General features: G+C 40.5%; 4 protein-coding genes across 16 annotated transcripts in view; 1 reads left to right on the top strand and 3 right to left on the bottom strand.

Moving 5' to 3' along the window:
• Positions 1 to 2681: 2681 nt before the first annotated feature.
• On the bottom strand, positions 2682 to 7252 carry LOC115045468 (C-C chemokine receptor type 5-like). Of its 2 annotated transcripts, XM_029505166.1 has the most exons (3): positions 7116 to 7252; positions 5596 to 5679; positions 2682 to 5258 (listed from the first exon to the last, which is right to left on the bottom strand). In XM_029505166.1, exons 2-3 carry the CDS (start codon positions 5667 to 5669, stop codon positions 4199 to 4201), a joined length of 1134 nt encoding a protein of 377 aa, XP_029361026.1. In that variant the 5' UTR covers positions 5670 to 5679; positions 7116 to 7252; the 3' UTR covers positions 2682 to 4198. The 2 variants fall into 2 exon arrangements, with proteins under 2 accessions (XP_029361026.1, XP_029361025.1); XM_029505165.1 differs by lacking the exon at positions 7116 to 7252 and having other exon boundaries at positions 5596 to 6133.
• Positions 7253 to 7920: 668 nt separating this feature from the next.
• Positions 7921 to 11022, bottom strand: LOC115045470 (C-C chemokine receptor type 5). Of its 4 annotated transcripts, none has more exons than XM_029505168.1 (4): positions 10891 to 11022; positions 9643 to 9782; positions 9326 to 9498; positions 7921 to 8911 (listed from the first exon to the last, which is right to left on the bottom strand). In XM_029505168.1, exons 1-4 carry the CDS (start codon positions 10893 to 10895, stop codon positions 8201 to 8203), a joined length of 1029 nt encoding a protein of 342 aa, XP_029361028.1. In that variant the 5' UTR covers positions 10896 to 11022; the 3' UTR covers positions 7921 to 8200. The 4 variants fall into 4 exon arrangements, with proteins under 4 accessions (XP_029361028.1, XP_029361029.1, XP_029361031.1 ...); XM_029505169.1 differs by having other exon boundaries at positions 10044 to 10991; XM_029505171.1 differs by having other exon boundaries at positions 10178 to 10991.
• Positions 11023 to 11631: 609 nt separating this feature from the next.
• Positions 11632 to 22140, bottom strand: LOC115044656 (C-C chemokine receptor type 4-like). 2 transcript variants are annotated; one of them, XM_029503803.1, is made up of 4 exons: positions 22105 to 22140; positions 17313 to 17360; positions 14989 to 15132; positions 11632 to 13618 (listed from the first exon to the last, which is right to left on the bottom strand). In XM_029503803.1, the coding sequence occupies exons 3-4, from the start codon at positions 14990 to 14992 to the stop codon at positions 12714 to 12716; spliced, it is 909 nt and encodes a 302-aa protein (XP_029359663.1). In that variant the 5' UTR covers positions 14993 to 15132; positions 17313 to 17360; positions 22105 to 22140; the 3' UTR covers positions 11632 to 12713. The 2 variants fall into 2 exon arrangements, with proteins under 2 accessions (XP_029359663.1, XP_029359662.1); XM_029503802.1 differs by lacking the exons at positions 17313 to 17360; positions 22105 to 22140 and adding an exon at positions 16113 to 16224.
• cobl (cordon-bleu WH2 repeat protein) overlaps positions 19139 to 22556 on the top strand; it is a 50164-nt gene continuing 46746 nt past the window's right edge. For 6 of the 8 annotated variants that reach the window (XM_029503795.1, XM_029503799.1, XM_029503797.1 and 3 more), the window contains exons 1-2: positions 19139 to 19245; positions 19507 to 19621. In XM_029503795.1, the coding sequence (XP_029359655.1) occupies positions 19593 to 19621 (29 nt within the window). In that variant the 5' untranslated portion in view covers positions 19139 to 19245; positions 19507 to 19592. The other 2 variants (XM_029503796.1, XM_029503794.1) reach the window with 2 other exon arrangements.

Raw genomic sequence — 22556 nt, 5'->3', positions numbered from 1 at the left:
TCCACCTGATCCCTTTTAAATTACTATTACTTAGCCATTGAGTGAAACAGAAAACTTAGCACAAGAGCAGTAACTTCATCTTAAAAAATGTTTTACAAATAAAAGCAGGAAGTCATTCATGATGTAGCTGTGTCATCATTACCTTTGCATACCTGCGATACCCGTCTCTGCATATCTGCACACGAATAATTCACTTTATGTACATTTTGTGTATTGTTTTGTTTGTACACAAACGTATGTGTAGGGGGGAAAAAACATCTATTTCCGTCAGGAGTGTTCTGTTTTTCTCACTTTGAATGGCATCAGAAACTGTTTTGCATGAAACCACAAAGAACATATCTGTCCAATCTCCACACAATCTAAGCAAAATCTCATGCAAGGCCTGTGAACTGTAAAGGTGCTGCATGCCCGGTGCATTCTTCTGTTACGTTTATTACATCTGTAGTTCATGTTGGTCCTTAAAGACTTGGCTTTATCTCAACTCATGATGACTAATTGTGGAATTATTTTTGGAATCATGTGACTGTAATTCCTAGAATTCAGAAGTACTTACACTTAGTAATATCTTGCCTGGCTTGAGTTTCTAAGTATCAATAGTTTTCATAGCGGAGCATAAAAGCCCCCGGCTGACTACTTGTTTCATGATTTAACCGAATGAACCACTCAAAGGATCTGAAACTGCCTAAGATTTCATGTAATCTAATCATAATGAGATGGGTCACCGTGTCCTGTGCAGGCCTCCCACCAGGTGATCACTAGATGGCACTAAAGAGCTAATGATGTATTTACTAGTCCTGACGGGGTTGCCTAGTCTATTTCCCCAGAAATCCTTTTTGTGATTTATGGAATAACCTTTGTAGACACAGGAGTGTTTAGTGGATGAGTTTTGGGTTTTCTCTGGCTTTGCTCCCTCTGTTCTCCCTCCTCCCTTTTAATACGTTAAGTGTCTCCACTCCTTCTTTATATTTTCCTATATCATTTTTATCCTTCTCTGAGTGTTATTGTGTTTTTATCAATTATTTTTGTAGTCCACGGTTTTATTGACACCTCCTGTAAAGCATCTTTGAGACCGGTTTAAAGAGCTTTAGAAATAAACTGTATTATTCTCATTACTATTTTTATTGAATCAGTCAAAGTCACCTTGATCGATGCTAAGCGCTCTAAAACCTGCATGGAAAAAGCATCGTTGAGTGCTGAATGTATCTTCTGCACAGTTCGTCATCCATTCTTTGTCCCCCTTTTCAGACCACTGTTACCTTTTAATCACAATGAGGCGCCTTTAAATGGTAGAAAAATGAGTGAGATTCAGGAGTAGTAAGCATTAATTCGATTTGGCCCATGCTGAGCCTGCAGTGACATCTGCAAACTGTTTCTGAGGTTTTCTTTATTATTTATACAACTGAAAAGTTTGAAAACTACCATTGCTATCACTGATTTCCCATTAAAATATACACGACACTTAACTACCTGTGGATTTGCTTACAGAAATATATCACATGGGGCATAGGAGTGGCAAAACCTTCAAAACGTGACCCCTGAGGAAAGAATAACATTGTAGTGGTGGGTCGGCTGAAACAGATGATGCTCTTATAGAAAAGCTGTCAAAGCGCACAGACGCATTGGTTCAAGAAAGGTTTGAGGAGCAGCCACCAGTTCAGTCTGACGAGGCCTCCACAGACCCAGATCTCATTCCATTAAAGCCTCTGTGGGATCTGCTGGATGATTAAAAAAAAAAAAAACGATTCATGAAGGCAATTTAAATAATTCTCTGCTGATGTCTTGGATCCAGACGCTGGAGCTCACCCAGGGAGGGCCAGTGGAATCCAAGCCTCTCCAGGTCAGGGCTGTGTCTGCAGCTAAAACACCTGCACAGTATTCGGCAGATGGTCACAATGGTTATGCTTGAGCAGTGTAGCCCCATGCGTACAGTCTATGACAAAACGTTTAATCCACCTCCAACTCAAATGTTCCGATGTTTAAGGCATCATGATTCGTCTCACTGCTCCGCTGCTCTGCAAGTGGCAGCCAAGATGAGTAGCAGAGCAAGAGCACAAGCAGGAGAGTAGACCAGGCCCTATCAGCTATGGATGAACAGTTAGTGCAAGCACATTTTCTCCCACAAATGAATGAAGGAAATGTGTTCAAACAGTATCTGAACTTTCGTTCGACGATGGGACAAATTGTACTTATATTAATTCAGTAGTACCGTACAGTGTCTGACTCATGAGCAGTGCCATGAAAGTCTCTTCTAAACAGAATGTGAGTGTTCTGATTGCTTCGTCACAGTAATAGAAGTTGATCATGTTGATTGTTTTTTTAAAATTGTGAGTTTTGTAGCAAATGACCTAATGAGCATCCAAAACATCATCATCAAAACTGCAGAATGAAATTCATCCTCTGCATATCAGTTTGGGTTGGGTTTTATACTGTTGTCGTCCCTAACAGTGAACTAATTAATATCACATCAGCTCGTGTTGTCTTGGCACATGTGAACTGTGAAGACCAGAAAAAAAATGCTCACAATATTCTTCTGAATGAACTAAAAATGGAAAAAAAGGACAACAAATCATGACAGACACCATGATACCACTCACTGGTGATACCATAATGAAAATAATGATGAAATTTGCTGAGGTTTTTTTTTTATTTTTTATTTTTTTTGAACCAGGAAAGGAGGAACATGTTTTATTTGCAGCTTGTACAGCTTAAGACAGAAAACGCAGGGACAGAGAAAGGGATGTTGTGGTTACAGTCTTATGCATCATTGCTATCTGACTACCACACACCCCTCTAAATAAGCTTATGTAAATACAACACTTGATGTTATCTTTGTTGTGTTTTCAGGGTTTCACAGGTTGAGCTGTGACTTAGTAGCTTGTTATCATTTATGACTATGAAGTGCATGAAGTGCATATGAAGACACTGAGATTTCAAACATGCAGGTGTTTGTTGGAGATGTTACATTATCAGGCGTGTCAAATCTGCTATTTATGGACCCAGCAGGCTTCAATTGTCTTTAACTTTCGCGGCATCATATTCTTAAAATGTAAATAGTATCATCACTGAATGCCACAAAAACAAGCAGAGAGCTCAGGTGGCATACTGACTGCAAAGGTTAGGCCGCGAGGCTGAGGTGTATGATGTGCTCTTACACAGTGGTTTTCTTTAGGTTGGGGTTGACTTCATACTGTCTGCACTGTGTCTGCAAACCTGCAGCAGCAGACGCTATGAAACCTATCATACTGTTGCTAGAGGCATCAGCGAACTAGTGTAGCGCATTTGTGAGAGCATCTTTTATTTCATCAAAGTTAAAAGGAATGAAAAAAAAAAAAAAAAAAGTCCGATTGAACATGCAGGTGCAGATGCACAGTTTCCTTTTTAGTCTACCGAAAAATGTCACATATTCAAAAGCATATTTACAGTAAAATTCCATTATACATTAATATGTTGTCTGTTGGAGTCATCACAACACGCAGGCAGGTCCAAGCCAGGTGAGGTGACCTGTGCCTCACGTGCTGCTATACAATCCATAGGCATGTGCATTTTCTGATATCCGTCCACCGCTGAGTAATTCAGTGCCAGTTCTCTAAAAGAGGTGTCAGCGCACCTATCTTTGCAATCTAAGGCGAAACTTCTGTTGATAGCAAAACGAAAGAAAAGCTGTTTCACCAAACTGGCAGCAGCAATGAAGGTTCAAGATCCACTTCTCAAAACTGCTCACGTTCAGCCCTGTTTTTCCACAGCAGTTCTCAAAACAGCTTAGAGATGCACTTTCTTTCAACTTTGTTTTTCACCAGATCCAAAAAAAAAAGAAAAAGAAAAAAAGGGTACTGGTTTGTCCAAAAGCTGCAGTAATACATTCAGTTTTCCTCCAAGACTTGAATCCATAGCAAACTTCAAAATCATCTTTTCATGCAACTTTCATGCGAAGGAGGGAACTGAACTTTGTGGGTGAAACGGAATTTGGTTAAGGCGCTGTACTTTGCTCTACCACAATGAGATCAAATTGTTGAAAGAATGTTATTCAGTGTTGATGGGACCGTGTCTGCTGCAGGTTCAGTAGACTCTGGTCTGAATTTCACTGATTTCAGACAGAAGCAAGATGCTAGCAGAAAAGGAGCTGCGCTCAGAATCATCCTCTCACTCAAAAGTAACGAACCCGTTGTGGAAACAGGAAAACACACACCACATCCCCATTTCACACAGCGTAGCTCCTCTCCTCGACAGTGGAGGTTTGTGTGTAGAGTGACCCAGTTATTCTGTCCTGAGGGATGCAGTCTTTGATCACCTGACACATGACACAGGTATTTCTGTTTGTCAGCCTCAGCAGGTGCTTCCTGAACTTCTCCCCAACAAACACGTACAGAATGGGGTTGAGGCAGCTGTGGGAGTAAGCTATGGCCTCTGTGACCTGTAAAGCCAATTGGATGGCTTTGCTGCTTTCACAGCTCAAATAGATGTGCTGGAGCTCCAGCGCTTTGAAGAACGATGCAATGTTGTAGGGAACCCAGCAGCAGAGGAAGACAGCTACCACTATGACTACCAGCTGGATGGCCTGTTTCTTGGATGACTGGCTGTGCATGAGTCGATAGATAATCTGTGAGTAGCAGAAGCCCATAATGACGGTGGGGACTAAGAGACCCAAAACGTTCATTTTAAAAAGGCTGAAGACACTCCAGAAGTGGAGGCTGGAAGAATTACCATTTGAAGGATATGCCGGCAGGCAGAAACAGGTGAGATTACGGGAAGACTGTTGCTGTTCGATAAACATCACGTCAGGGAAAGAAGCCAAAAATCCAGCTATCCATGTAACTGCCGCTGCCATCAGCCCAAAAGAGCGTGTGCGTGCTCGTATGGCATAAATGGCGTGAACTATGGCCAAGTAGCGGTCTATACTCATCAGACAGATGAAAAAAATGCCGCAGTATAACACGATATGATACGTGCCGAGGACCAGCTTGCACATAATGTCCCCAAAGATCCACTGGTCCCGGGCCTGATGGGCCAGGAAGGGAAGGCAACACACCAAGAGCAGATCAGCAATGGCCAAGTTCAGAAGGCTCACGTCAGTCATACTGCGGAGTCGGACCCCTTTGACAATCACCCAGATGACCAGAGAGTTCCCAAGAAGGCCCAGGAGGAAGAAAATGGTGTATAGGATCGGAAGAAAAACGGCCCCGTGACGTTCATATTTACACATTCCATAGGCTCCATCCAGGTAGTCATCATAGGACTCGTAATCAGTGAAAGATGATAAGCTGGTTAGAAAAAAAAGAAGACAACAGAGAATAAATAATGATTCAGAAGCCCCAAGGACTTTACTCACACTTCATATGAAAGAAAAATACAAATTTTTCAGTGTTCATGATTTGTGAAGAGAGCATCGCTAAGCACGAGCGGCTGAGACACTTTGTCTTCTGTGTCTGAGTGAGGTAGGGTTAACTAATGTGACATGGAAAAAGTAGTTCAGTTCATTATTTCAGAAGTACATTGTGCAAAATGTAAAAAAAAAAAAAAAAAAAAAGCTGTGTGTGGCAGAGGTTGACACAGACATAATGAAAAAAAATGATTGCATGTCTGCCGGTGTGTTCTTACCCTGACACATCGGTAACTACTGATGTGTTCTCCCAGCTTGTTGGGCCACTGACAGCAGAGAAGTTTGCAGCCATGATCAGCCGTCTGCAGAAGATAAAAACATGACCTACTTTCTGAGGGCAAAAAACAGTTGAGATCACCCAGTTTCTGTTCATTCCAACTTTGAGAGAGCTTCAAGAACTCAAAGTTTCTTGCAAGGTTTTTAATGTTTTTGTTAAAATGATTGATGAGACTAATTCAGATGAACTTCTTAGCTCAGGATACGTTGCAGTAGTTGAGCGTGCTAGTGTCCTTTTTCACACAAACTTTATAAAGCGTAAAACCTCTATGGAACTGGATGTCCATAGAAGTCCAAGTGCTGTGAACCAAGCAGTGTCCACACCACGCGTAACCCCAAAATAAGCCAGGCTATGTCCTTCCTTCATCATGGCCCGTCGTTCAAACATGATGATTAACAAATATGCCAAAACCGCTGTTTATCCAAACTGATCCTGGTTCACCTGTGCATAATGCTTTGCAGTTGCATCGACAGTGTTTGTGTGCACATAGCATTTTCGTGGTCTGCAAATTTCTGATGCTGTTTTTCTTTGACCAACATTTACAAAACCACACAGATGGAGCACGAATGCAACATGTGCAGTCGTGCAACGCATGAAGGGTTTTACCCGTACCTGGGCTTCTGACGTAGTTGGTCTCCAAAGACAGAGACTATTGCGTATCTGTAAACCTGCAGGTTGTTTGCCAGATAATGCAAAAGAGAGCTGAACTGAAGGAAGGATGTTTCGGGGAAGATTCCCCAAAATGTTGAGCTAGCTGCTGATCATTTGCAATGAATCAGATTTCCTCTAAAAAATAATGTACATTATTTGACATTAGTCTTCAGTCCAATTTCAGACTGGTCGAGACTGTCTCTTCAATTTTCAGCATATTTCCAAGTTTTCAAATAGCTGACCCAGTACCCAGGTATGGAGGATATTTGGGTGCTCCATTGTCCTACGAATGAAAGGAAAAACCCAAAAACTGTGAAGTCATGGGCTGAGTTTATCCTGTTAAACTGTGGTTTTGAGAAGAGATTCAAAATGGGTTGCAAATAGATGCTGTTATGATAATAAAACACTGATGACCAAGATATCATGATTGTTTGTGGCAGTAAACGTGTGCCAGTGGGTTGAGAATTTTCCCCAATATGGACCTGAGCCAATGCTAATATCATCTAAACGCTCAAAACCTTCTGATCTCTTAATGAGAATAGCGCGCTGACCTTATAACTACAACTGAGTATCATCTGATTATGATTTCCTTTCCAGAGTGAGTCAAGACAAAGTAAAGGTCATCTGTTAAAATTGCACATGTAACCATTATGGACAATCTTTTCATTAGTATTAATTAAAGTAGTAGAGAAATAGTGCAGGCTGCCATTCAATCAGATTTCTCACTTCCCACAGAAGCAGAAATGATACAATTGTACACAGAAATTCTGTAAAAATGTCATATGTCCACATATAAAATAAAAGAATTACCTGCCGACACTGGCCAGATGATAGCGCTGGTTTGGATGGATTCTTGATGAATAGATGATGAGGTTGGCGGCCAAATCTAAAGCACGCTCAGTTTTGCATCTGGTTTGATTATAGTCAGTACAGATAATAAAAGTGTGGGTCTGTGCACCTTGTACAACAATATATGACAGCTGTGCAAACCTTTTAAACTTTTCCACTCTCAAACCAAACTGATCTGGGGGGGGGGGGGGGGGGGGCTGTTGGGCGGGTTGGGGGATTGCGGTACAGCATTACATTGGGTTTCTTACTTCCTGAAAATTCAAGAGGCGTTTGTACAAAAGGCCCACAGTGTCTGTGGGTACAACCGCAGGTCCACTCGTGCAACTTATGTATAAAGTATGCAAGCTGAATTTCCACCTGCAGAGAAAGCTGGAGGCTTGATACTGCTGACACAACCTAGACTGAAAGTTCTGTCAGAACAGTGCAGTGTAAGGAAAGAAAATGACTTTCTGTGTGTAGGGACTGCTTTTGACTAATGTCTAAAGGGCACGCTGAGATATGACTGTTGTATTTTGCAGATTCTAACATTTTTTGGCATCATTTTGATTCTGAAGCAGAATTGTTGTCCCAGATGAATAAACAGTGATGGCACATGAGTCAGTGTTTAATTGCTATATGACATGTTGACTCTGCTCCGGACGCTTCTTGTTAAATTATTACCAAGAAGGACAGTCAGACTGAAATGTTCATACACACACACAACCAGGCACACAACACCCAGATTAATGACTCAACTCATCAATGAAAAATGACTCACTCATTGATATTGAGTAGAAAGAGCAAGTTTTATTATTATTATTATGTACTATACAAAAACATATATACTTTGTATTACATCATTATAAGAAATGTTTCAGAAAAATTCTATACACTTTCAAAACCAAGCTATCCTTTCTTAATGGAAATAACCCAAGTATGATTTTACAGTTCTTAGAGCCACCGCCCACCTGAATTACACCTCACACACACTGTTATCTTTGCGGTCTCAGAATGTCAGTGAAGAAAAAATAGTAAAAGTTAATAAGTGGGGTGCTTCTTCTTCATGTTTAGTAATCTGATCGTACAGGTGTGTTTGAAGTTTCCTTGTCTGTGGTGTCTCTGTGGCTGAGAGGCCCTCGGCTCTGCGAACTGCAGCAGAAGTATCTAGCCAGCGCTTTGTTCAGTGACTTCCTAAACTTCTCCCCTACAAATGCATAAATGATGGGGTTCAGACAGCAGTGAGACAGTGCAATGATCTCAGCGACGCCCATGGCAGAGCTGATGGTTAAAAAAGCCTTGCAATTATCCAGGATTTCAAACAGCTGCAGTGTCTGCAGGAAAACGGTGAGATTGTAGGGGACCCAGCACAACACAAACACAGAAACTACTGTGAGTATTAGCTTTACAGCTTTGCTCTTTTTGGAGTTCCTGGCCTTTGAAAGCACGAGAAGGATTTTCACGTAGCAGAAAATCATGATGGGAAGGCACACGAAGAGGCCCACTGTGTTCTCACTGAAGTTTCTCTGCAGCTTCCAGTTCTGCTGACTCTCTTGCGGGTACAACGGCTGACACTGCAAGTTGTTATTTTCGTCTCTCTGGAAATTGGCAAATATCACCTGCGGGGTGGCCATGACCACAGCTATAACCCAGATAGCAACGCTAACTGTGATCCCATAGCGAAGTGTTCTGGCTCTCATGGCTGCTACAGCATGGACGATGGCCAGGTAGCGGTCCACGCTCATCAAGGTCACAAACAAAGTCCCACTGTAGAAGCCAAGCTGTTCAGAGAACCGGAGGAGGAAGCAAAGTCAGAGCAGGATGTGGTGTAAAGGAACATTCTCTACTAGCCACCATGCCATTCTCCACACTTATATAATATAGCAGGTGATTTAAGACATTATCTGTGATACCAGAGCAAACAAATAATGCCTAAACTGCCTATTTAAAGTGTATCCAGAGCAATGGTGAGAGAATCAGTCATACCCTCCTCCTTTGTATAATATAAATCCAGATGCAGTGTTTTATGAACACAATACACTAATTGTGATTTTTCACAGCTTGACAAAAACAGAAAATTTCATAGTGTGTGTGTATGTGTGTGTGGAAAAGAAACACTTTGAATGGCTGAACTAATGGTCTGGATTTCTTTTTCCAGTCAGCTTTCAAAATGGGAAGACACCTAGAGTGTTCACCTGATAGATCCCTGTCATCAGTTTGCATGATACAAGGTTGGGGTAATTGTAGGCCCAGAGGGGCAGGGAGACAGCCAGTATGAGGTCGGACATCACCAGGTTCAGGAGACACACATCTGTCATAGATTTCAGCCGTATGTAATGGAGAAGAATCCAGAGAACGGTGACGTTACCTGTGAAATCAATAAGTTATCATTACCCAATTATTCCTGATGACAAACTGAAGAACTACTGCACGTATCGAACCCCAACATTTTCAGCATGCAAATGACCCATTCTTCCTTTTTTATTAAAGATTCTCTGCTATTTGAACGTACCCAGCAGACCGAGGCTGAACAGCATGTAGTAAAGAACTGGCAGGACCATGGATTCATCAGACGTCTGGGGAAAAGGTTTTTGCTCACAGGTGGTAAAGTTACTGTCGTAATAATACTCATAGTCGGACATGTTCATATTGCTGTGAGAGAGAGGACATGACATTTACTTAGGTCAGACATGCAACTGCAAAGTATGAAGGACCACCAAATAAAGACCAAGTCCTAGCCATATTGCAGTCAGAATAAATACACCAGCTGAAATGACAGTTTACAGCATTTGGTCTCAGTTAGGAGTTCCTATTAAACGTCCGATAAAATTAGTGTTTGAGATGATACAATAGAAACTGGGTACGGATCTGATATTTAAAATTACACAAATAGTTAAACCTGCTGGAACTTACATTCTGTGCGTCAAAGTGCTCTATCAACAAAACAAAGAGTGAAAACAACTCAAATCAAATGAACGTTCCATTGATCTCAAACTTCCTTCACTGCTTTTCAGCTTTTAGCATCTTGTAAGAAAAAAGGTAGTTACCGTTACTTACTCCGTTACCAATGGCATATTTTGAAAGATTCTATTTTCTTGTGGTCTTCCTTGCATTTCCCAAGTTTGTAAAATGTTTCCTCTGCTCAAAAATCATCCAAAAACAATGAAAGAAATAACATATTTTCTTTATCATGATCAACACAAAGACTGAACACCAGCTTTCCCATTCAGAATATCTTCGAGCTACAACACTACAACACTCTTACAGGAAATAACTTTCATGGGTGAGTGTTCGGAATTTAGAGATATAGCTGTTTTGGACTGGACTTTCCTGCCCTTTAAGCTGTCATTTTAAGATATTATCATTGTTTAGTGAGTCATGTCTGAGGCTTCTGTTACCAACATTTTCATGTTCAACAGATATTTCAAAACTAAGAACAATTATTAGACCGACATCATTAACGCATTTGTGGATAATTGCCAATAAGAGTTACAACTTTCCCTCAAAACCATAATCAAATCCATTTGATCTCTTTTAAAAACCACATCTCAAACCTCTCTCTCAACATAACCCAACAGAAACCCTTTGACACCCTTTGACACCCATGTGGACCCTCATTTCCTGTGGCTGACAGATACATGTGCGCACATAATCCCCAACTACGCACTGTGTTTACGGGGTGGTGGAGGCGAGCGTATAAGAAAGCCTCGTAAACAGAAACTATAAAAGAATGCAAAAGTTTGATTTTGAATGCCCTTACCACATATTCTGCCCAATTCACTGCGCTTGAATTTGTGTGCTCTTGTGTTGTGTATCAACCTTACAAGTCATCCTGCCAAGTTGCATTGCTCACTTTTTATGTCAAATCCTGCAGCAGAGCTCATTTCTGGTAAGGTGAACTCTGGGTTTTGTTGTTTCCTCTGCATTGTGTTAGAACTATGCAGAGGTGTCATGTGCGGTTTTCTCAGAATTGTCCCTTTATGGGTTAACTCGATGGCAAGAAACAAGTACAGGGGAAGCGTATTGAAATGAGCCACTTGTCTCACTTCAGTCCTGGCATGCTGCTTTGCGAACAGCATTAGCTCCATTAGCTACAGGACATTTTTAAAAGTTAAAATCACCTTTCAGTTTATTATCTCTGCACATAATCTTAACTTCATCTTAACTTTACTTTTTAATGTATCTTTTCTAATGGCCATATATTTACAGTCGACATAAAGAAGCAGCCTCAGTGTGAGGAGGAAGGAGCTGTCCTTTCAAGTAAGAACAAGTTGAAACCTGAAACTACATGTTCACAAAAACAGTAATGTAGAGCAGCCTGCCTATCCTCCTACATCACAGTTGAAAGTTAGAAGTTAGAAGGTTTCTATGGAGCTTTGAAAATATAGGACACCCATGTTGATTTTAAAACTGTTTAAGGTTTAAAGTAAGGTGAAAAAACACATACATGCACAAATAAATGCATAGAAGAATCACTTTATGAACTTTTTTATTTCCCCAACCAAGGCACACCAGAGGAATTTAACAAGCAAAAAATGATAAATGGTAAATGAACATAAAGCATTGTTTTGTGCATTTGAAAGGTAACGGAAGCAAACAGGCAATGTAAACAGCATGAAAATGTGAATGGTATATATTTTCCAAATAATAGAATTATATAAAAGATGAGCCATAAAACAATCTTTGATTAAAAACTGTGGAAAACATACTTGATATCATGATTTGTTCCACAACAACAGATGAAATGAATGACAAATATCTGAATGTGTGGATTTGAGTCATCATCAAACATTCTGATGAAAAAAAAAGTTTTCCACAATGAAAGTGAGAACTCTTGCTGTTAAAGTGTATTTTTCTCTTAGTTTTAAAGGTAGAATTTCCATATGGTAAGGATGTGTTTTCCCCAACTCAAAGACTGATGAACGAAATGTATGAACGAACAGAAAAGATCACACTTCTGACACATACATACATACAAACATTGTGGTTACAAACAGGAGTTGTGATTGAAAGTGTACCTTATTTTCCTCCAATGAGTGGCAGAGGGAGGAGTATTACATTGCATGGCATTTTCATGAGAGGGGATTGCTTTGACCACATCTGAGTTAAACTGAAACTGGCGTTCTTTCACATCTGACACCTTATGTCAGCTATGTAACACTACATACGAAATAAAAAAGGCTTAAGGCAACATTTTATTTCCATGCGCAGGCACCTTAATATAGACATACACGTTGCTGATGGATGGAAATCACACCATGAACAGGGGAAAAAAAGGATCCACATCTGTCTTATGCCTCTCGCAGTGCTGACCGATACTTGCCACAAAGGAGCCCCATCATCCCCTCGAACCAAACAGCTGCCAGGATGCAAAGTTAAAGAATCAGAAAAAAAACCTTTCATTTGTACAAAGCCAGAAGTGTCTCCCTTCCAGCTTGGAAATTGCCGGACCAATCAGCGTGGAGAGGAGGAGGCATTCAGGGACACGCACAACAACCAGCCATCACAGAAAAAAACTGTACGACACAGTCCTAACACCAGAAAAAACACTGGTGTTGACCATGAAAAATATTACACCTTTGTCTACATGATAATGGTGGACTCGACCTCAGAGGATCTGGATGAGACAGACCTCCTCCGGATTGACGCGGGAAAATCTCTCCCAAAGCCCGAGTGAATCACTGAAGCCCACTCACACAGCATCTTCACAACTCGTTTCATGAACCTGTGTCCAAAAAAGGCGTATATGACGGGGTTCAGGCAGCAGTGAGTGTAAGCAAGCACCTCAGTCACTATTACCGAAAATTTTAGATTTGTGTCAAAGCTGCAGTCATTTGGCAATTTCTCCTGACACTGCAGAAAAAGTAAGAAAATGCAAATATTGTACGGGGACCAGAGCAAGAAAAAGATGGCCACTAAGAAGATGATCAGCCTGACTGCCCGGTGCTTTTTTGCAGTCTTCATGTTCATCACAACTGGGACGATCCTGCAATAACAACTCACCATCACCAGCATGGGAACTATGAGGCCCAGAACGTTTGCTAAGAAGATGTGGTAAAGGTTCCAGGCATGGTTTTCCTGGCTGCGTGCACAAACCAGCGTCTCAGAGGCATTTTTCACCGTTGTGTAGAACGAGGCAGGTACGGATAAACATATGCTCACTATCCACACTAATATACTCATAATGACTGTTGATTCCAGAGTGCGGTACCATGCTGCTTTGTGGGTGTGCAGGATGACAGTGTAGCGGTCCAGTGTCATGGCAATCATGAAGAAGATGCTGCTGAGAAAGCCAATCTGTTGGCAGCATGTGATGAAACGGCAAAAGAAGTCTCCCATAGTCCACTGGCTAACTGCAGAGAAGTGGGCATAGAATGGCAGCGTGAGCACAAAGAGCAGGTCGGCGAGAGCCAGGTTGAAGAGGCAGATGTCTGTCATGTTGGTCTGCTTGCGATGTTTCACCAGGACGCACACCACAACTCCATTTCCTGTGGAGAGGAGATATAGAGTTAGAGTTGTCAGAGCCCTGTATGTGCAGCCAGTAATATAAATATTGAACACATCACACATTTTTCTCACTAAAGACATTTCTAAAGTTGCTATTCACATGAGATTTTCACCAGATGTTGGTAAGAACCGTTCCAATCCACAAATGCAAAGAAATCAAACCAAAGATGTTCAGAAGTTAAGTTATGTGTATTCACGTGAAATGACACGGGAAAAAGTATGGAGCACCCGAAAAAAGGTAGACGCAATACTTCATGGAAAACAATCCTGCTCCTTGTCACTGCAAATGAATATCAGCTGTTGAAGTCCCAATTGATGGCTGATGAAAAGGTTTCTCATCACCAAGGTGTCACACAAGAAAGAGCTCTCTTAAAATCTTCAAAACCTTATTGTTGTAAAACAAACTGATGCCATTGCTTATAGAAGTATTTCTAAACTTCTGAATGTTCCAGTGAGTGCTGTTGGGGCCATAATCCAGGACTGGAAACAACTTCAGGCCACAACCAAGCTTTTTGACAGAGAGGTGAAAGGAGGTATCAGAAGAGCTGTCCAGCAGGTACATCTGTTTCAAAGAAAACAGTAAGTGCTGCACTCAACCACAGCGGCCTGCATGCGCGCTCACTAGGCAAGATTCTGCTGCTGAACAAAAAAGCATGTTCAAGCTACTTCAAAGTTTGCTACATAACCTTTAGGCAAGCCTGTATATAGTCTGGCCTAATGAGACTAAAATTCAACTCTTTGGATGCCATAATATACAACAGGTTTGGTCAAATGGCCCTGCACGTCCAAAAACACCATGACAACAGTGAGGTAGGGCCGTCACGGCGTGGGGCTGGTTTTCCACACAGGCTTTATACAGTTGAAGAAAGGGAAAGCTGCAAGACCGGTCCAGTCAATCACGTGACTTCAATCCAATAGTGAATCCATGGAAACACTTAGGATCAGAGTTTAGAGAAGAGGCCCTGTTTGTGTGGAAGAATAGGCCAAAATCACACCTGAGCAATCCGTGTGACTAGCTACTGAGGAAAATGGTGATGTGTCCAATACTTATTTTACCTGCTGCTTATGACACTGCTATAGAGAGCATGGACGAAAGACTGGTCGACCATTTGCTGGCCATTTGCTGGCTGGTGCGTTACAATATCTGAGCCATGGTGGTCTGTTACTAATTTCAACGTAATACACTTATGGCCATAGTAACAATGGACAACAACCCCACACAGTTATAGTAAAACATGAATACCATTAAACTTGAAACTCAACACCCAGAACATGGATACTAACTCTCCCATAAGTCTTTGCCTTTGAAACCATCAACACTCAGAGTGACACCTGCCTGCTGTTGACTTACCCATAACGCCGAGGATGAAAACCAGACTGTAGAGAACAGGCAGAAACCCTTTTCCGAAGTCCTTCAGCTGCGTGTTGCTGCAAGGAGCTGTTTCTTCTAAATTGTTGTAATAGTCGTCATATGTGATGTTCAATATTGCAGTATCTGCAAAAAAGACGTTTCAACGATGACAATATATAATTTATGTTTGCTTCGAAACAAAATGTGAGTGCAGCTTTGTGTAATTGGAACGGCTGGACTTCAGCACATTATCTGAGCCATTGTTACTGAGACTTGTTTTAACTAAAAGCTTCATTAATATGTGTTAACTGATAGTTTGGGATTAACTACCACAAAACAAAATTATTTCAGTTCAAAGTAACTACTGCTATAACATTGCAATGTTGCTCTGTAAGAAATTTGAATGGTGATGGTTACCTTGGTGATTTGGTATTTTGACTGTTAATACTGTAGGTTATTATGCCACCTGCTGGTTTTCACAAGTAACTAACTTCCTCAAAAAGTAACGTCCACGTTGACATTTTTAGATTGGTAGTCTATTGGCCATCTAATAGCATTTCTACTTGCTATGCAGCCAACTGTCCATCATGTCTTGGTTGATTTAAATTTGAAATGATTGTTTTTACTTCATTTGGCTCTTTTTGACTTTGGTATTACAATTTCTGATGTGTTCATTTGACATATAAAATACATTTTAGATATAAATAAATAAATAAATAAAATCTTTCAGACAGTAACAGTAATTACAGTCCAGTTACTTTTGGACTGACACGAAGGCAATAAAGATGTGTTTTTATGTGACATGTTTGATGACTGCAAATACAGCATAAAGAACTTTTTTTAATGTGACACACAATATTAAGTTATTTTCCCAGTATTTTGTATTTCTACATATTCACATAAAATGTACATTTATCTAAAATATTGCAAAATAAAAATCGTAATGGTAAAGAAATGATAACATTACAAAATATTCTGATATAAACAGAAAATGGATATGAAACATATAGCAGCACGTTAGTCCTTAGTATACTGCACATTACTACACAGATATCTTCCTTAAGTCTACAAAACATCAAGCTACAACACCACAAAACCTGTTCAGCTGTTCCAAATATATTCACCTGACATGTTGACAGGATGAAACCCTTCCATGACATGTAATCCCTGTTGTCTAGATCTTTGAGGGCGATGTACTCTAATGCACAGAAGTGAAGTAACGTATTTAAAGACAGCCATCCCCCAATGAGGAGAACACAGTGAAAAAATTGTTGTTATCATTTCCTGTAACTCTGCCAGATTCTTATCTTGAGAGTTTAAGTTCACAGTTCTACGTGAGAAGAGAACCAAACATATCAAAGACTAGCTCAAAAACAAAGCGCACACTCATCTCACCTTAGACACATCGGCCTTTCACAGTGATGCAGATTTATCTTAAGCATTCACACATCTTGTATTATTTAAGCAAATGTGTAACACATAACTGTCCCCTATCTGTACAGTATGATTATTGAAATATTAGAATATCAATCGGAGAGAAATGTTCATGTTCACTGTGACATTAATCACATGAACTAGACAAAAGGTTTTGGATGAGATGTTTGCATCATAACGATTTCACCTTTATGTAACACATCTGTGTCATCTTTTCGAATAAACATTTATATGTTTTTCTTTTTGTTTGGGGTGTTATAAAGATATCCTCTTCCATCTTTGTCTCACTTTTCCAAATGTTATTATTTTTAATGTTCTTCTTTTTCTTCATATTATTATTATTATTATTGTTGTTATTATTATATCTAATGTAACGTTGCTGACAATCCCATATGAAACCTAATTTTTAGTACCCATCAGTTTGTGTTGCAGTAAAATCTTACTGTGGTCTATGAGTGACCTCTTGTGGCCGAGAATGACGCCTAAGCTGAGCAGAGAGGAGTTCTTGCATGGACAAAAGAGCACAAAGCATGCCGGGAAAAACGATTTGAATCTTAACCATGGAATTTCTCTGAGACATTAAGCAAAGAAGCTTTGCCTATAACAGCAGTTTAAAGCAGCAACAAAAACGTTTCTAACAACAATATATACGCACTAATAATTCATCCTGTTGCGTTTTCCTGACTGTATCCTTATGTTCATCACTGATGAGGATGAACTTTTATTTTAACCACTCACTTTCTTTATCTGACATATGTACGTGTCTGTGTTGGTGTTGTGGGCCTCTTATAGGTTCATGCCTGCGCTCAGTGAATTCCCAAACTAATGATCGACGTGAGATCTGCTGATGAAGGAGGCGGAGAGAGCTGCGTCAAGCTGGAGACAATCACCTGGAGGACAGGAACCCTGCAGCCTCTCCTCCTCAACAAAAGAGAAACCTGGGAGGATTGAGGAAATGATTAGACAGCCAGAAAGAGGTAATTAAGCAGCCTAATTGCATCCTTTGTAATTCATATACATTAAATAGTTGTGACCAAGTGATAGTAGGTACCTAAAACCCAGAATAAGATGGAACCAGAGACTGCTATACCTAAAAATACAGATGTACAATGTACAGCAAGCAAGGTCATTTCATAAAAGCTTAAATTAGTGTCAATTAGAGTCAGTTAACCAACGACAATAGGACAAAGAAAATATACAATGTGGAGCTAAGCTGCACATTCAGGTTGTTGTTTTCAAACTAAACAAAACGATATTGCCCCACTCAAATAGGTATCCACAGCAAGCAAGGGTGACTCAGACCACATACTAAAGCACATATGCAAAAATGGCTACTCTCCCACTCAGTTCCCCTTTAAAACACGAAGAAGCCCCACAAAAACAAAATAAAACTAAATATGGCCCATTCATTGATTACCAAAAGCCGTACTAAATGATAGAAACTAGGTCTGGGAAAAACAGAGGTTGGCCTTTGTTGTGTCTTTGATGAAACTTGCTAGACTTGAAAACAGCCGCCTTCTCCAGTCAGAGTCATGAAGATGTCTGGAATTGACGTTTATTTAAAAAAAAAAAAACAAACAAACAAATAAAGATGTTAATATTAGGCCATCTTAAAGGGGATAAAACATTTAAAAACCATACCTTGTGTCTTGGCTGATCTGCCTAAGCAATCACTCCAAGACCTAAAAGGACGACTTCATTGATCTACAATTGCACTGTTAACATCGTGCTTTCAACATTTTTAAGAAGAAAACCTACTAAATGAAACACCAAACAGAAGGCTGCCCTCAGATGCTGTCTCAGGTGTGTCTGCAGTGCAGGAAGAAAGGCCCAGGTGAGACTCTGCCCCTCTCCTGGATCCTAATGGTGACTCCCTGCTACCTTCCCTTCCACATATTTACAAATGTGAAAGAATGACGTGTATATTATGTTTTCAAAGAGACCAGATGTGAGCTGAAGGCCGGATGCTAGCTGTGAAAATCCTCGTCTACTGTTAGTCCCAATCAGTGTTGGCCGAGTTATTACCATTACTAAGTGATCCTTACCTTTAATTGAAAGTAATTGGTTACTTTACAACATTACTTTCTGTGTGGAGTAATGTGTTACTGACAACGCTACAGTTTGTTACTTTTACCAAAGCAGACCAGACAACAAGGCATTGTCAAAGCATAGTCAAAGCACATGAACGCAATATGTTTCTGGGCCTGGACAGGTCCCCTCGGCTCTCCAGCACATAAAGTGCACCTAGCCGTAAGTATTTAATTTTTTTTTTTAACTTTCCTTTTCTCTCACAAACTTGAAATAGTGAGAGTTTAATCATAGAAAATGTGGCGCCCTGCGCTGCTGCCATTTTTCAACGAGCCAACAGCACTTTCGCCAACGAGCGAAAGTGCTGTTGGCACTTACAATAATAACAATAATAAAAAACAAAACACAAAAGAACACTGCTGACTTGTTCCTGACACAATAACGTACATTTATGAGCAACGCATCACTTTACTCAATGACGTAATGCGTTACTCTAGGCCGTTACTTTTGTAACGCAGGTGTTACCTGCAGCAGTGCTCTTAATATATTTCATGAAGCGCATGCACGCGGTGTAATGTCTTATCAAAGTAAGAGCAAGAAGCGGGGGTGGAAAAATCACTAAAACGTCAAATCGAAGTCTTATTTTGAAACGCCAGACCGGATGCTCGGTATAAAAATCCATCCGTCTTGCTATTCGAGGGGGGAAATCAACCTGGAGGGAGACGAAGATTATAACAAGTGGATCTGACAAGTCACCCGGTGCGGGACGATGTCCGGGAGAGCTTCTGGGCTGAAGTAAGTCGGACCTGCTCATACGGAACATGTGCTGAGTGTGATGTGTCGCAGTTAGCTCGGCGGACACTGTGCGGTCTTGTCATTTCTCTGTCACTTGTTGAACCTGTAACGGTGAAGAAAACCTTGTTCTTTTCTCAACCCCCACCCCCTAAAAAAAACAAAAAAACAAAACCAAACAACAACAACAACAACAACCAAAGAGCAAAGAGTTGATGAAACGTGCTGGGGATGTTGATTTAATGTGGACGCGCTCACTCGCAGGTGAGCGCTTCATGGAAGCGGCCGGATTTTGGGAGCCCGCTCTGAGAACCGCTATCGTCTGAGGTTGGATATCAGGAATCAGTGCAATGACCGAGTCCTCCAAACCGCCTTCAGGGTGAGTCTAAAACATCAACTTTTACTTTAAAAACAACTCTAAAGACACACTTGAATGGAAACCACCCAGTGTGCTCAGCTCCACTCGCAGTAACTTCAATGCTCGGCTGGATTCGTCCATAACAGCAGTTCACAAACGCGACACGCAAGTTTCATATTTCACATAAGGCTCGACTGTAATATCTCTATCACACAGTTATGCCTGTTTTTTCTTTCATGTGACAGCAGTCTGTGGTTGTGTGTAATTGATATATTTTTACTTGATAACGGTAATTTCATTGGGCAATAAGCGTAAGTACAGCAGTGAGTTGCCTGTCTATTGGACGCAGCTGTAAAACAGCCTGTGTGCTCTCTGCACTAACAACAGAGAGAGTGTTCCAGCAGCCAAACCCCTCTGCTCTCCATTTACAGACACAGACAGTGAGTACAGCTCTGGAGCAAAGCGTAAATGCCACTGCGACAAATGGCTCGACCTTTTGCTGGTGTGCAACTGGGCCTCCAATCGTGATGTGTGCTGCTGACCGGGTGTCGCCTCTGTGTTGATTATACCTGGATACTGTTCTAGTCCTTTTTTCACCAACCGACATTTTGACAAGTCTGTGTAGTAAATGGATTTTGTTTTCTTCATGGGGCACTCGGATTCAACAGAGCCATTCTCAATGTCATATATGCAGATAATACCCCTGGTATTTCTACTACAGAAAGTCACACTGTCTGCTGTCTATACCAAAGAAGATTATCATATGATATAAATGTTTTAAAAAATTAATCGTCCCTCTTGAGGATAGTACGGGTGAAATATCATCTCATCACTTCTATAAATAATCCATACCATCACATAGATTTTAGTGCCAAATATCTTGTGGAGAAATAAAGGTAAGGTTACACAAAGTAAAGTACTATTTTACAGACAGTGTGCAAGTTTTCATTGAATCTGTGTTTGTGAAAGAGTGACCTCAATTTTTAATAATTCAAAATTGCAATGGTTATAGTTGAGTGTGTTACACAAAGGGTTATGACTGAATTATTTGGTGTAAATGAGTAGCTTACTGGCCAGGTGTGACTGTGCAACATTATGATTATGTGCTACTTAGATGGTGCTCACAGTAATAATTGAGTGTCAGATGCTGCTGACTTCATCGGGTCTGAGCTCAGCATTATAATTAAAAAAAAAAAAGGGATCTTTTTGTATCGTACTGTAGAGCATTAACATCTTCTATCCATCACACATCACGCTCAACCTTTTAACTATATTTACATTTATCTCTATCTAAACTGATGTTCAACAGTGCAGTGAAGATTCACAGTAAATCATGGGTGTTCGGCAGTGGAAACCGGAGGAGGGTGTTAGCAAAGGCCCCTTTTTCCAGCTACTCCTAATGATGGTGATTTCAGACACTCAAGCTTTTTGGCCAAATTGCAAGGTAGACTGGTCGCTGAGTCAGAGCTGACAGAGGAACCACATGCTTTTTTATGTTGTCAGTGTGTGACATTTCTGTCTACATAAATTACCATGGCAACACCCTTTGTGTTGTGATCACTCTTTCCCCATCATGCAGGGAGTAGCTACTTTACTACATAACTCAGTCCCAATGAAACACAGCTCTTAAAACTATACAGGCAATGCTCACACAAACCCACGCACACATTAACACACACAGAATGGTGATTGAGACAAATGAGGAAGAAAAGGATTACTTTTCTGAAGGAAAAGATTTTTTTGTATCTGTGCTTTGAAATCTGAAACTGTGTGGGTGAATAAGTGTGTGTGTGTGTGTGTGTGTGCATGAGATTGTGTGTCAATGTCAATGGACATGGACTGACTGGTATCATACAGTGCACTGTGATCAAGATTATACACAATCAGACCAAGACATGGTAAAAAGAGACAGAATCGAAGTTTCTCATTTAATGATATAGTTTAACCACAACTTCCTTTTTAAAAGAATTTACTATATCACCTCACGGTTTTAGTGTGAGTTGGAGCGTGGTAATTGCATTTAAACTGTAGTAGTTTTCAAGCTTATTAACGTGTGGATGTTAAACACATGTCTGGAGCCAGTGTGCTTATTTGTGTATTTGCACTTGTGTTGTGTGACCCTCAGTCTAGAAGCCCCTCATTTATGTGGTTTGTTTACATGTCTCAATTTTTGTATCTGCTCTCAGAGAAGCAATAAGGGTGCAGCAGACTAATGTAAATGAGTGGAAAAAGAATTAAGAGGCAGCAGTGCAAATAATTATAAGTTCGCAGCAATCTTCAGGAAAAGTTTTGACTCTTGTTTTTTTAAAATTGAAAGAGACACTCACAGACACAATTTTTGGAGACAGAATCATGTGTGACACCATAAATTTTGTTCTGGTCACATTGCTCAGTCCCGAGTTATGACAGCGCCCTCCTTTTATCACCACAGATGATTAGTTCTTTTTTTCTAGACTTTGCCTTGAAGTGCACCATAAAGTACAAAGAACAAAAACCTTACCAACCTCAACATCCCAATTTTTGCTGCCATCTGCCTTACTGTTGGTGGGTCACACATTTCTTTTTCATTGCCTCAGTTGTTTGCGATTGCCTTGTTTCTTTGCCTGTTCAGTTTTAAAACACACCCACAGGCAGTCTGGGTTGACAGATTTTACAGATAAATACAGTATGGGATTACAAATAACTTTCCGTTTATCCTCAGCACACACCCACATATAATTATTGGGCTACCGACTGTCTTGTTTGTGTTCACATGCGTGCCTGTGTGCTCTCATGACATACATGCACTGTGCATGTATTGAGAGCAACAGCAGTTGCTAGCTGCAGAGTAAACATTCATTAATTTGAAACTTTGCCCACTGGACTAAAATGTCAGTCTCATCCTTTACATAGTATCTGCCACGTGTGTCTGTCAGTCCACAGTCTTTCTTAAAATACTTGCAGTGAGACTTGGTAC

Source organism: Echeneis naucrates, chromosome 6 (assembly GCF_900963305.1).
Source record: "Echeneis naucrates chromosome 6, fEcheNa1.1, whole genome shotgun sequence".
Taxonomy (NCBI): domain Eukaryota; kingdom Metazoa; phylum Chordata; class Actinopteri; order Carangiformes; family Echeneidae; genus Echeneis; species Echeneis naucrates.
The sequence above is the reverse complement of the archived record's forward strand: the minus strand, read 5'-3'. Positions and strand labels throughout refer to the sequence as shown.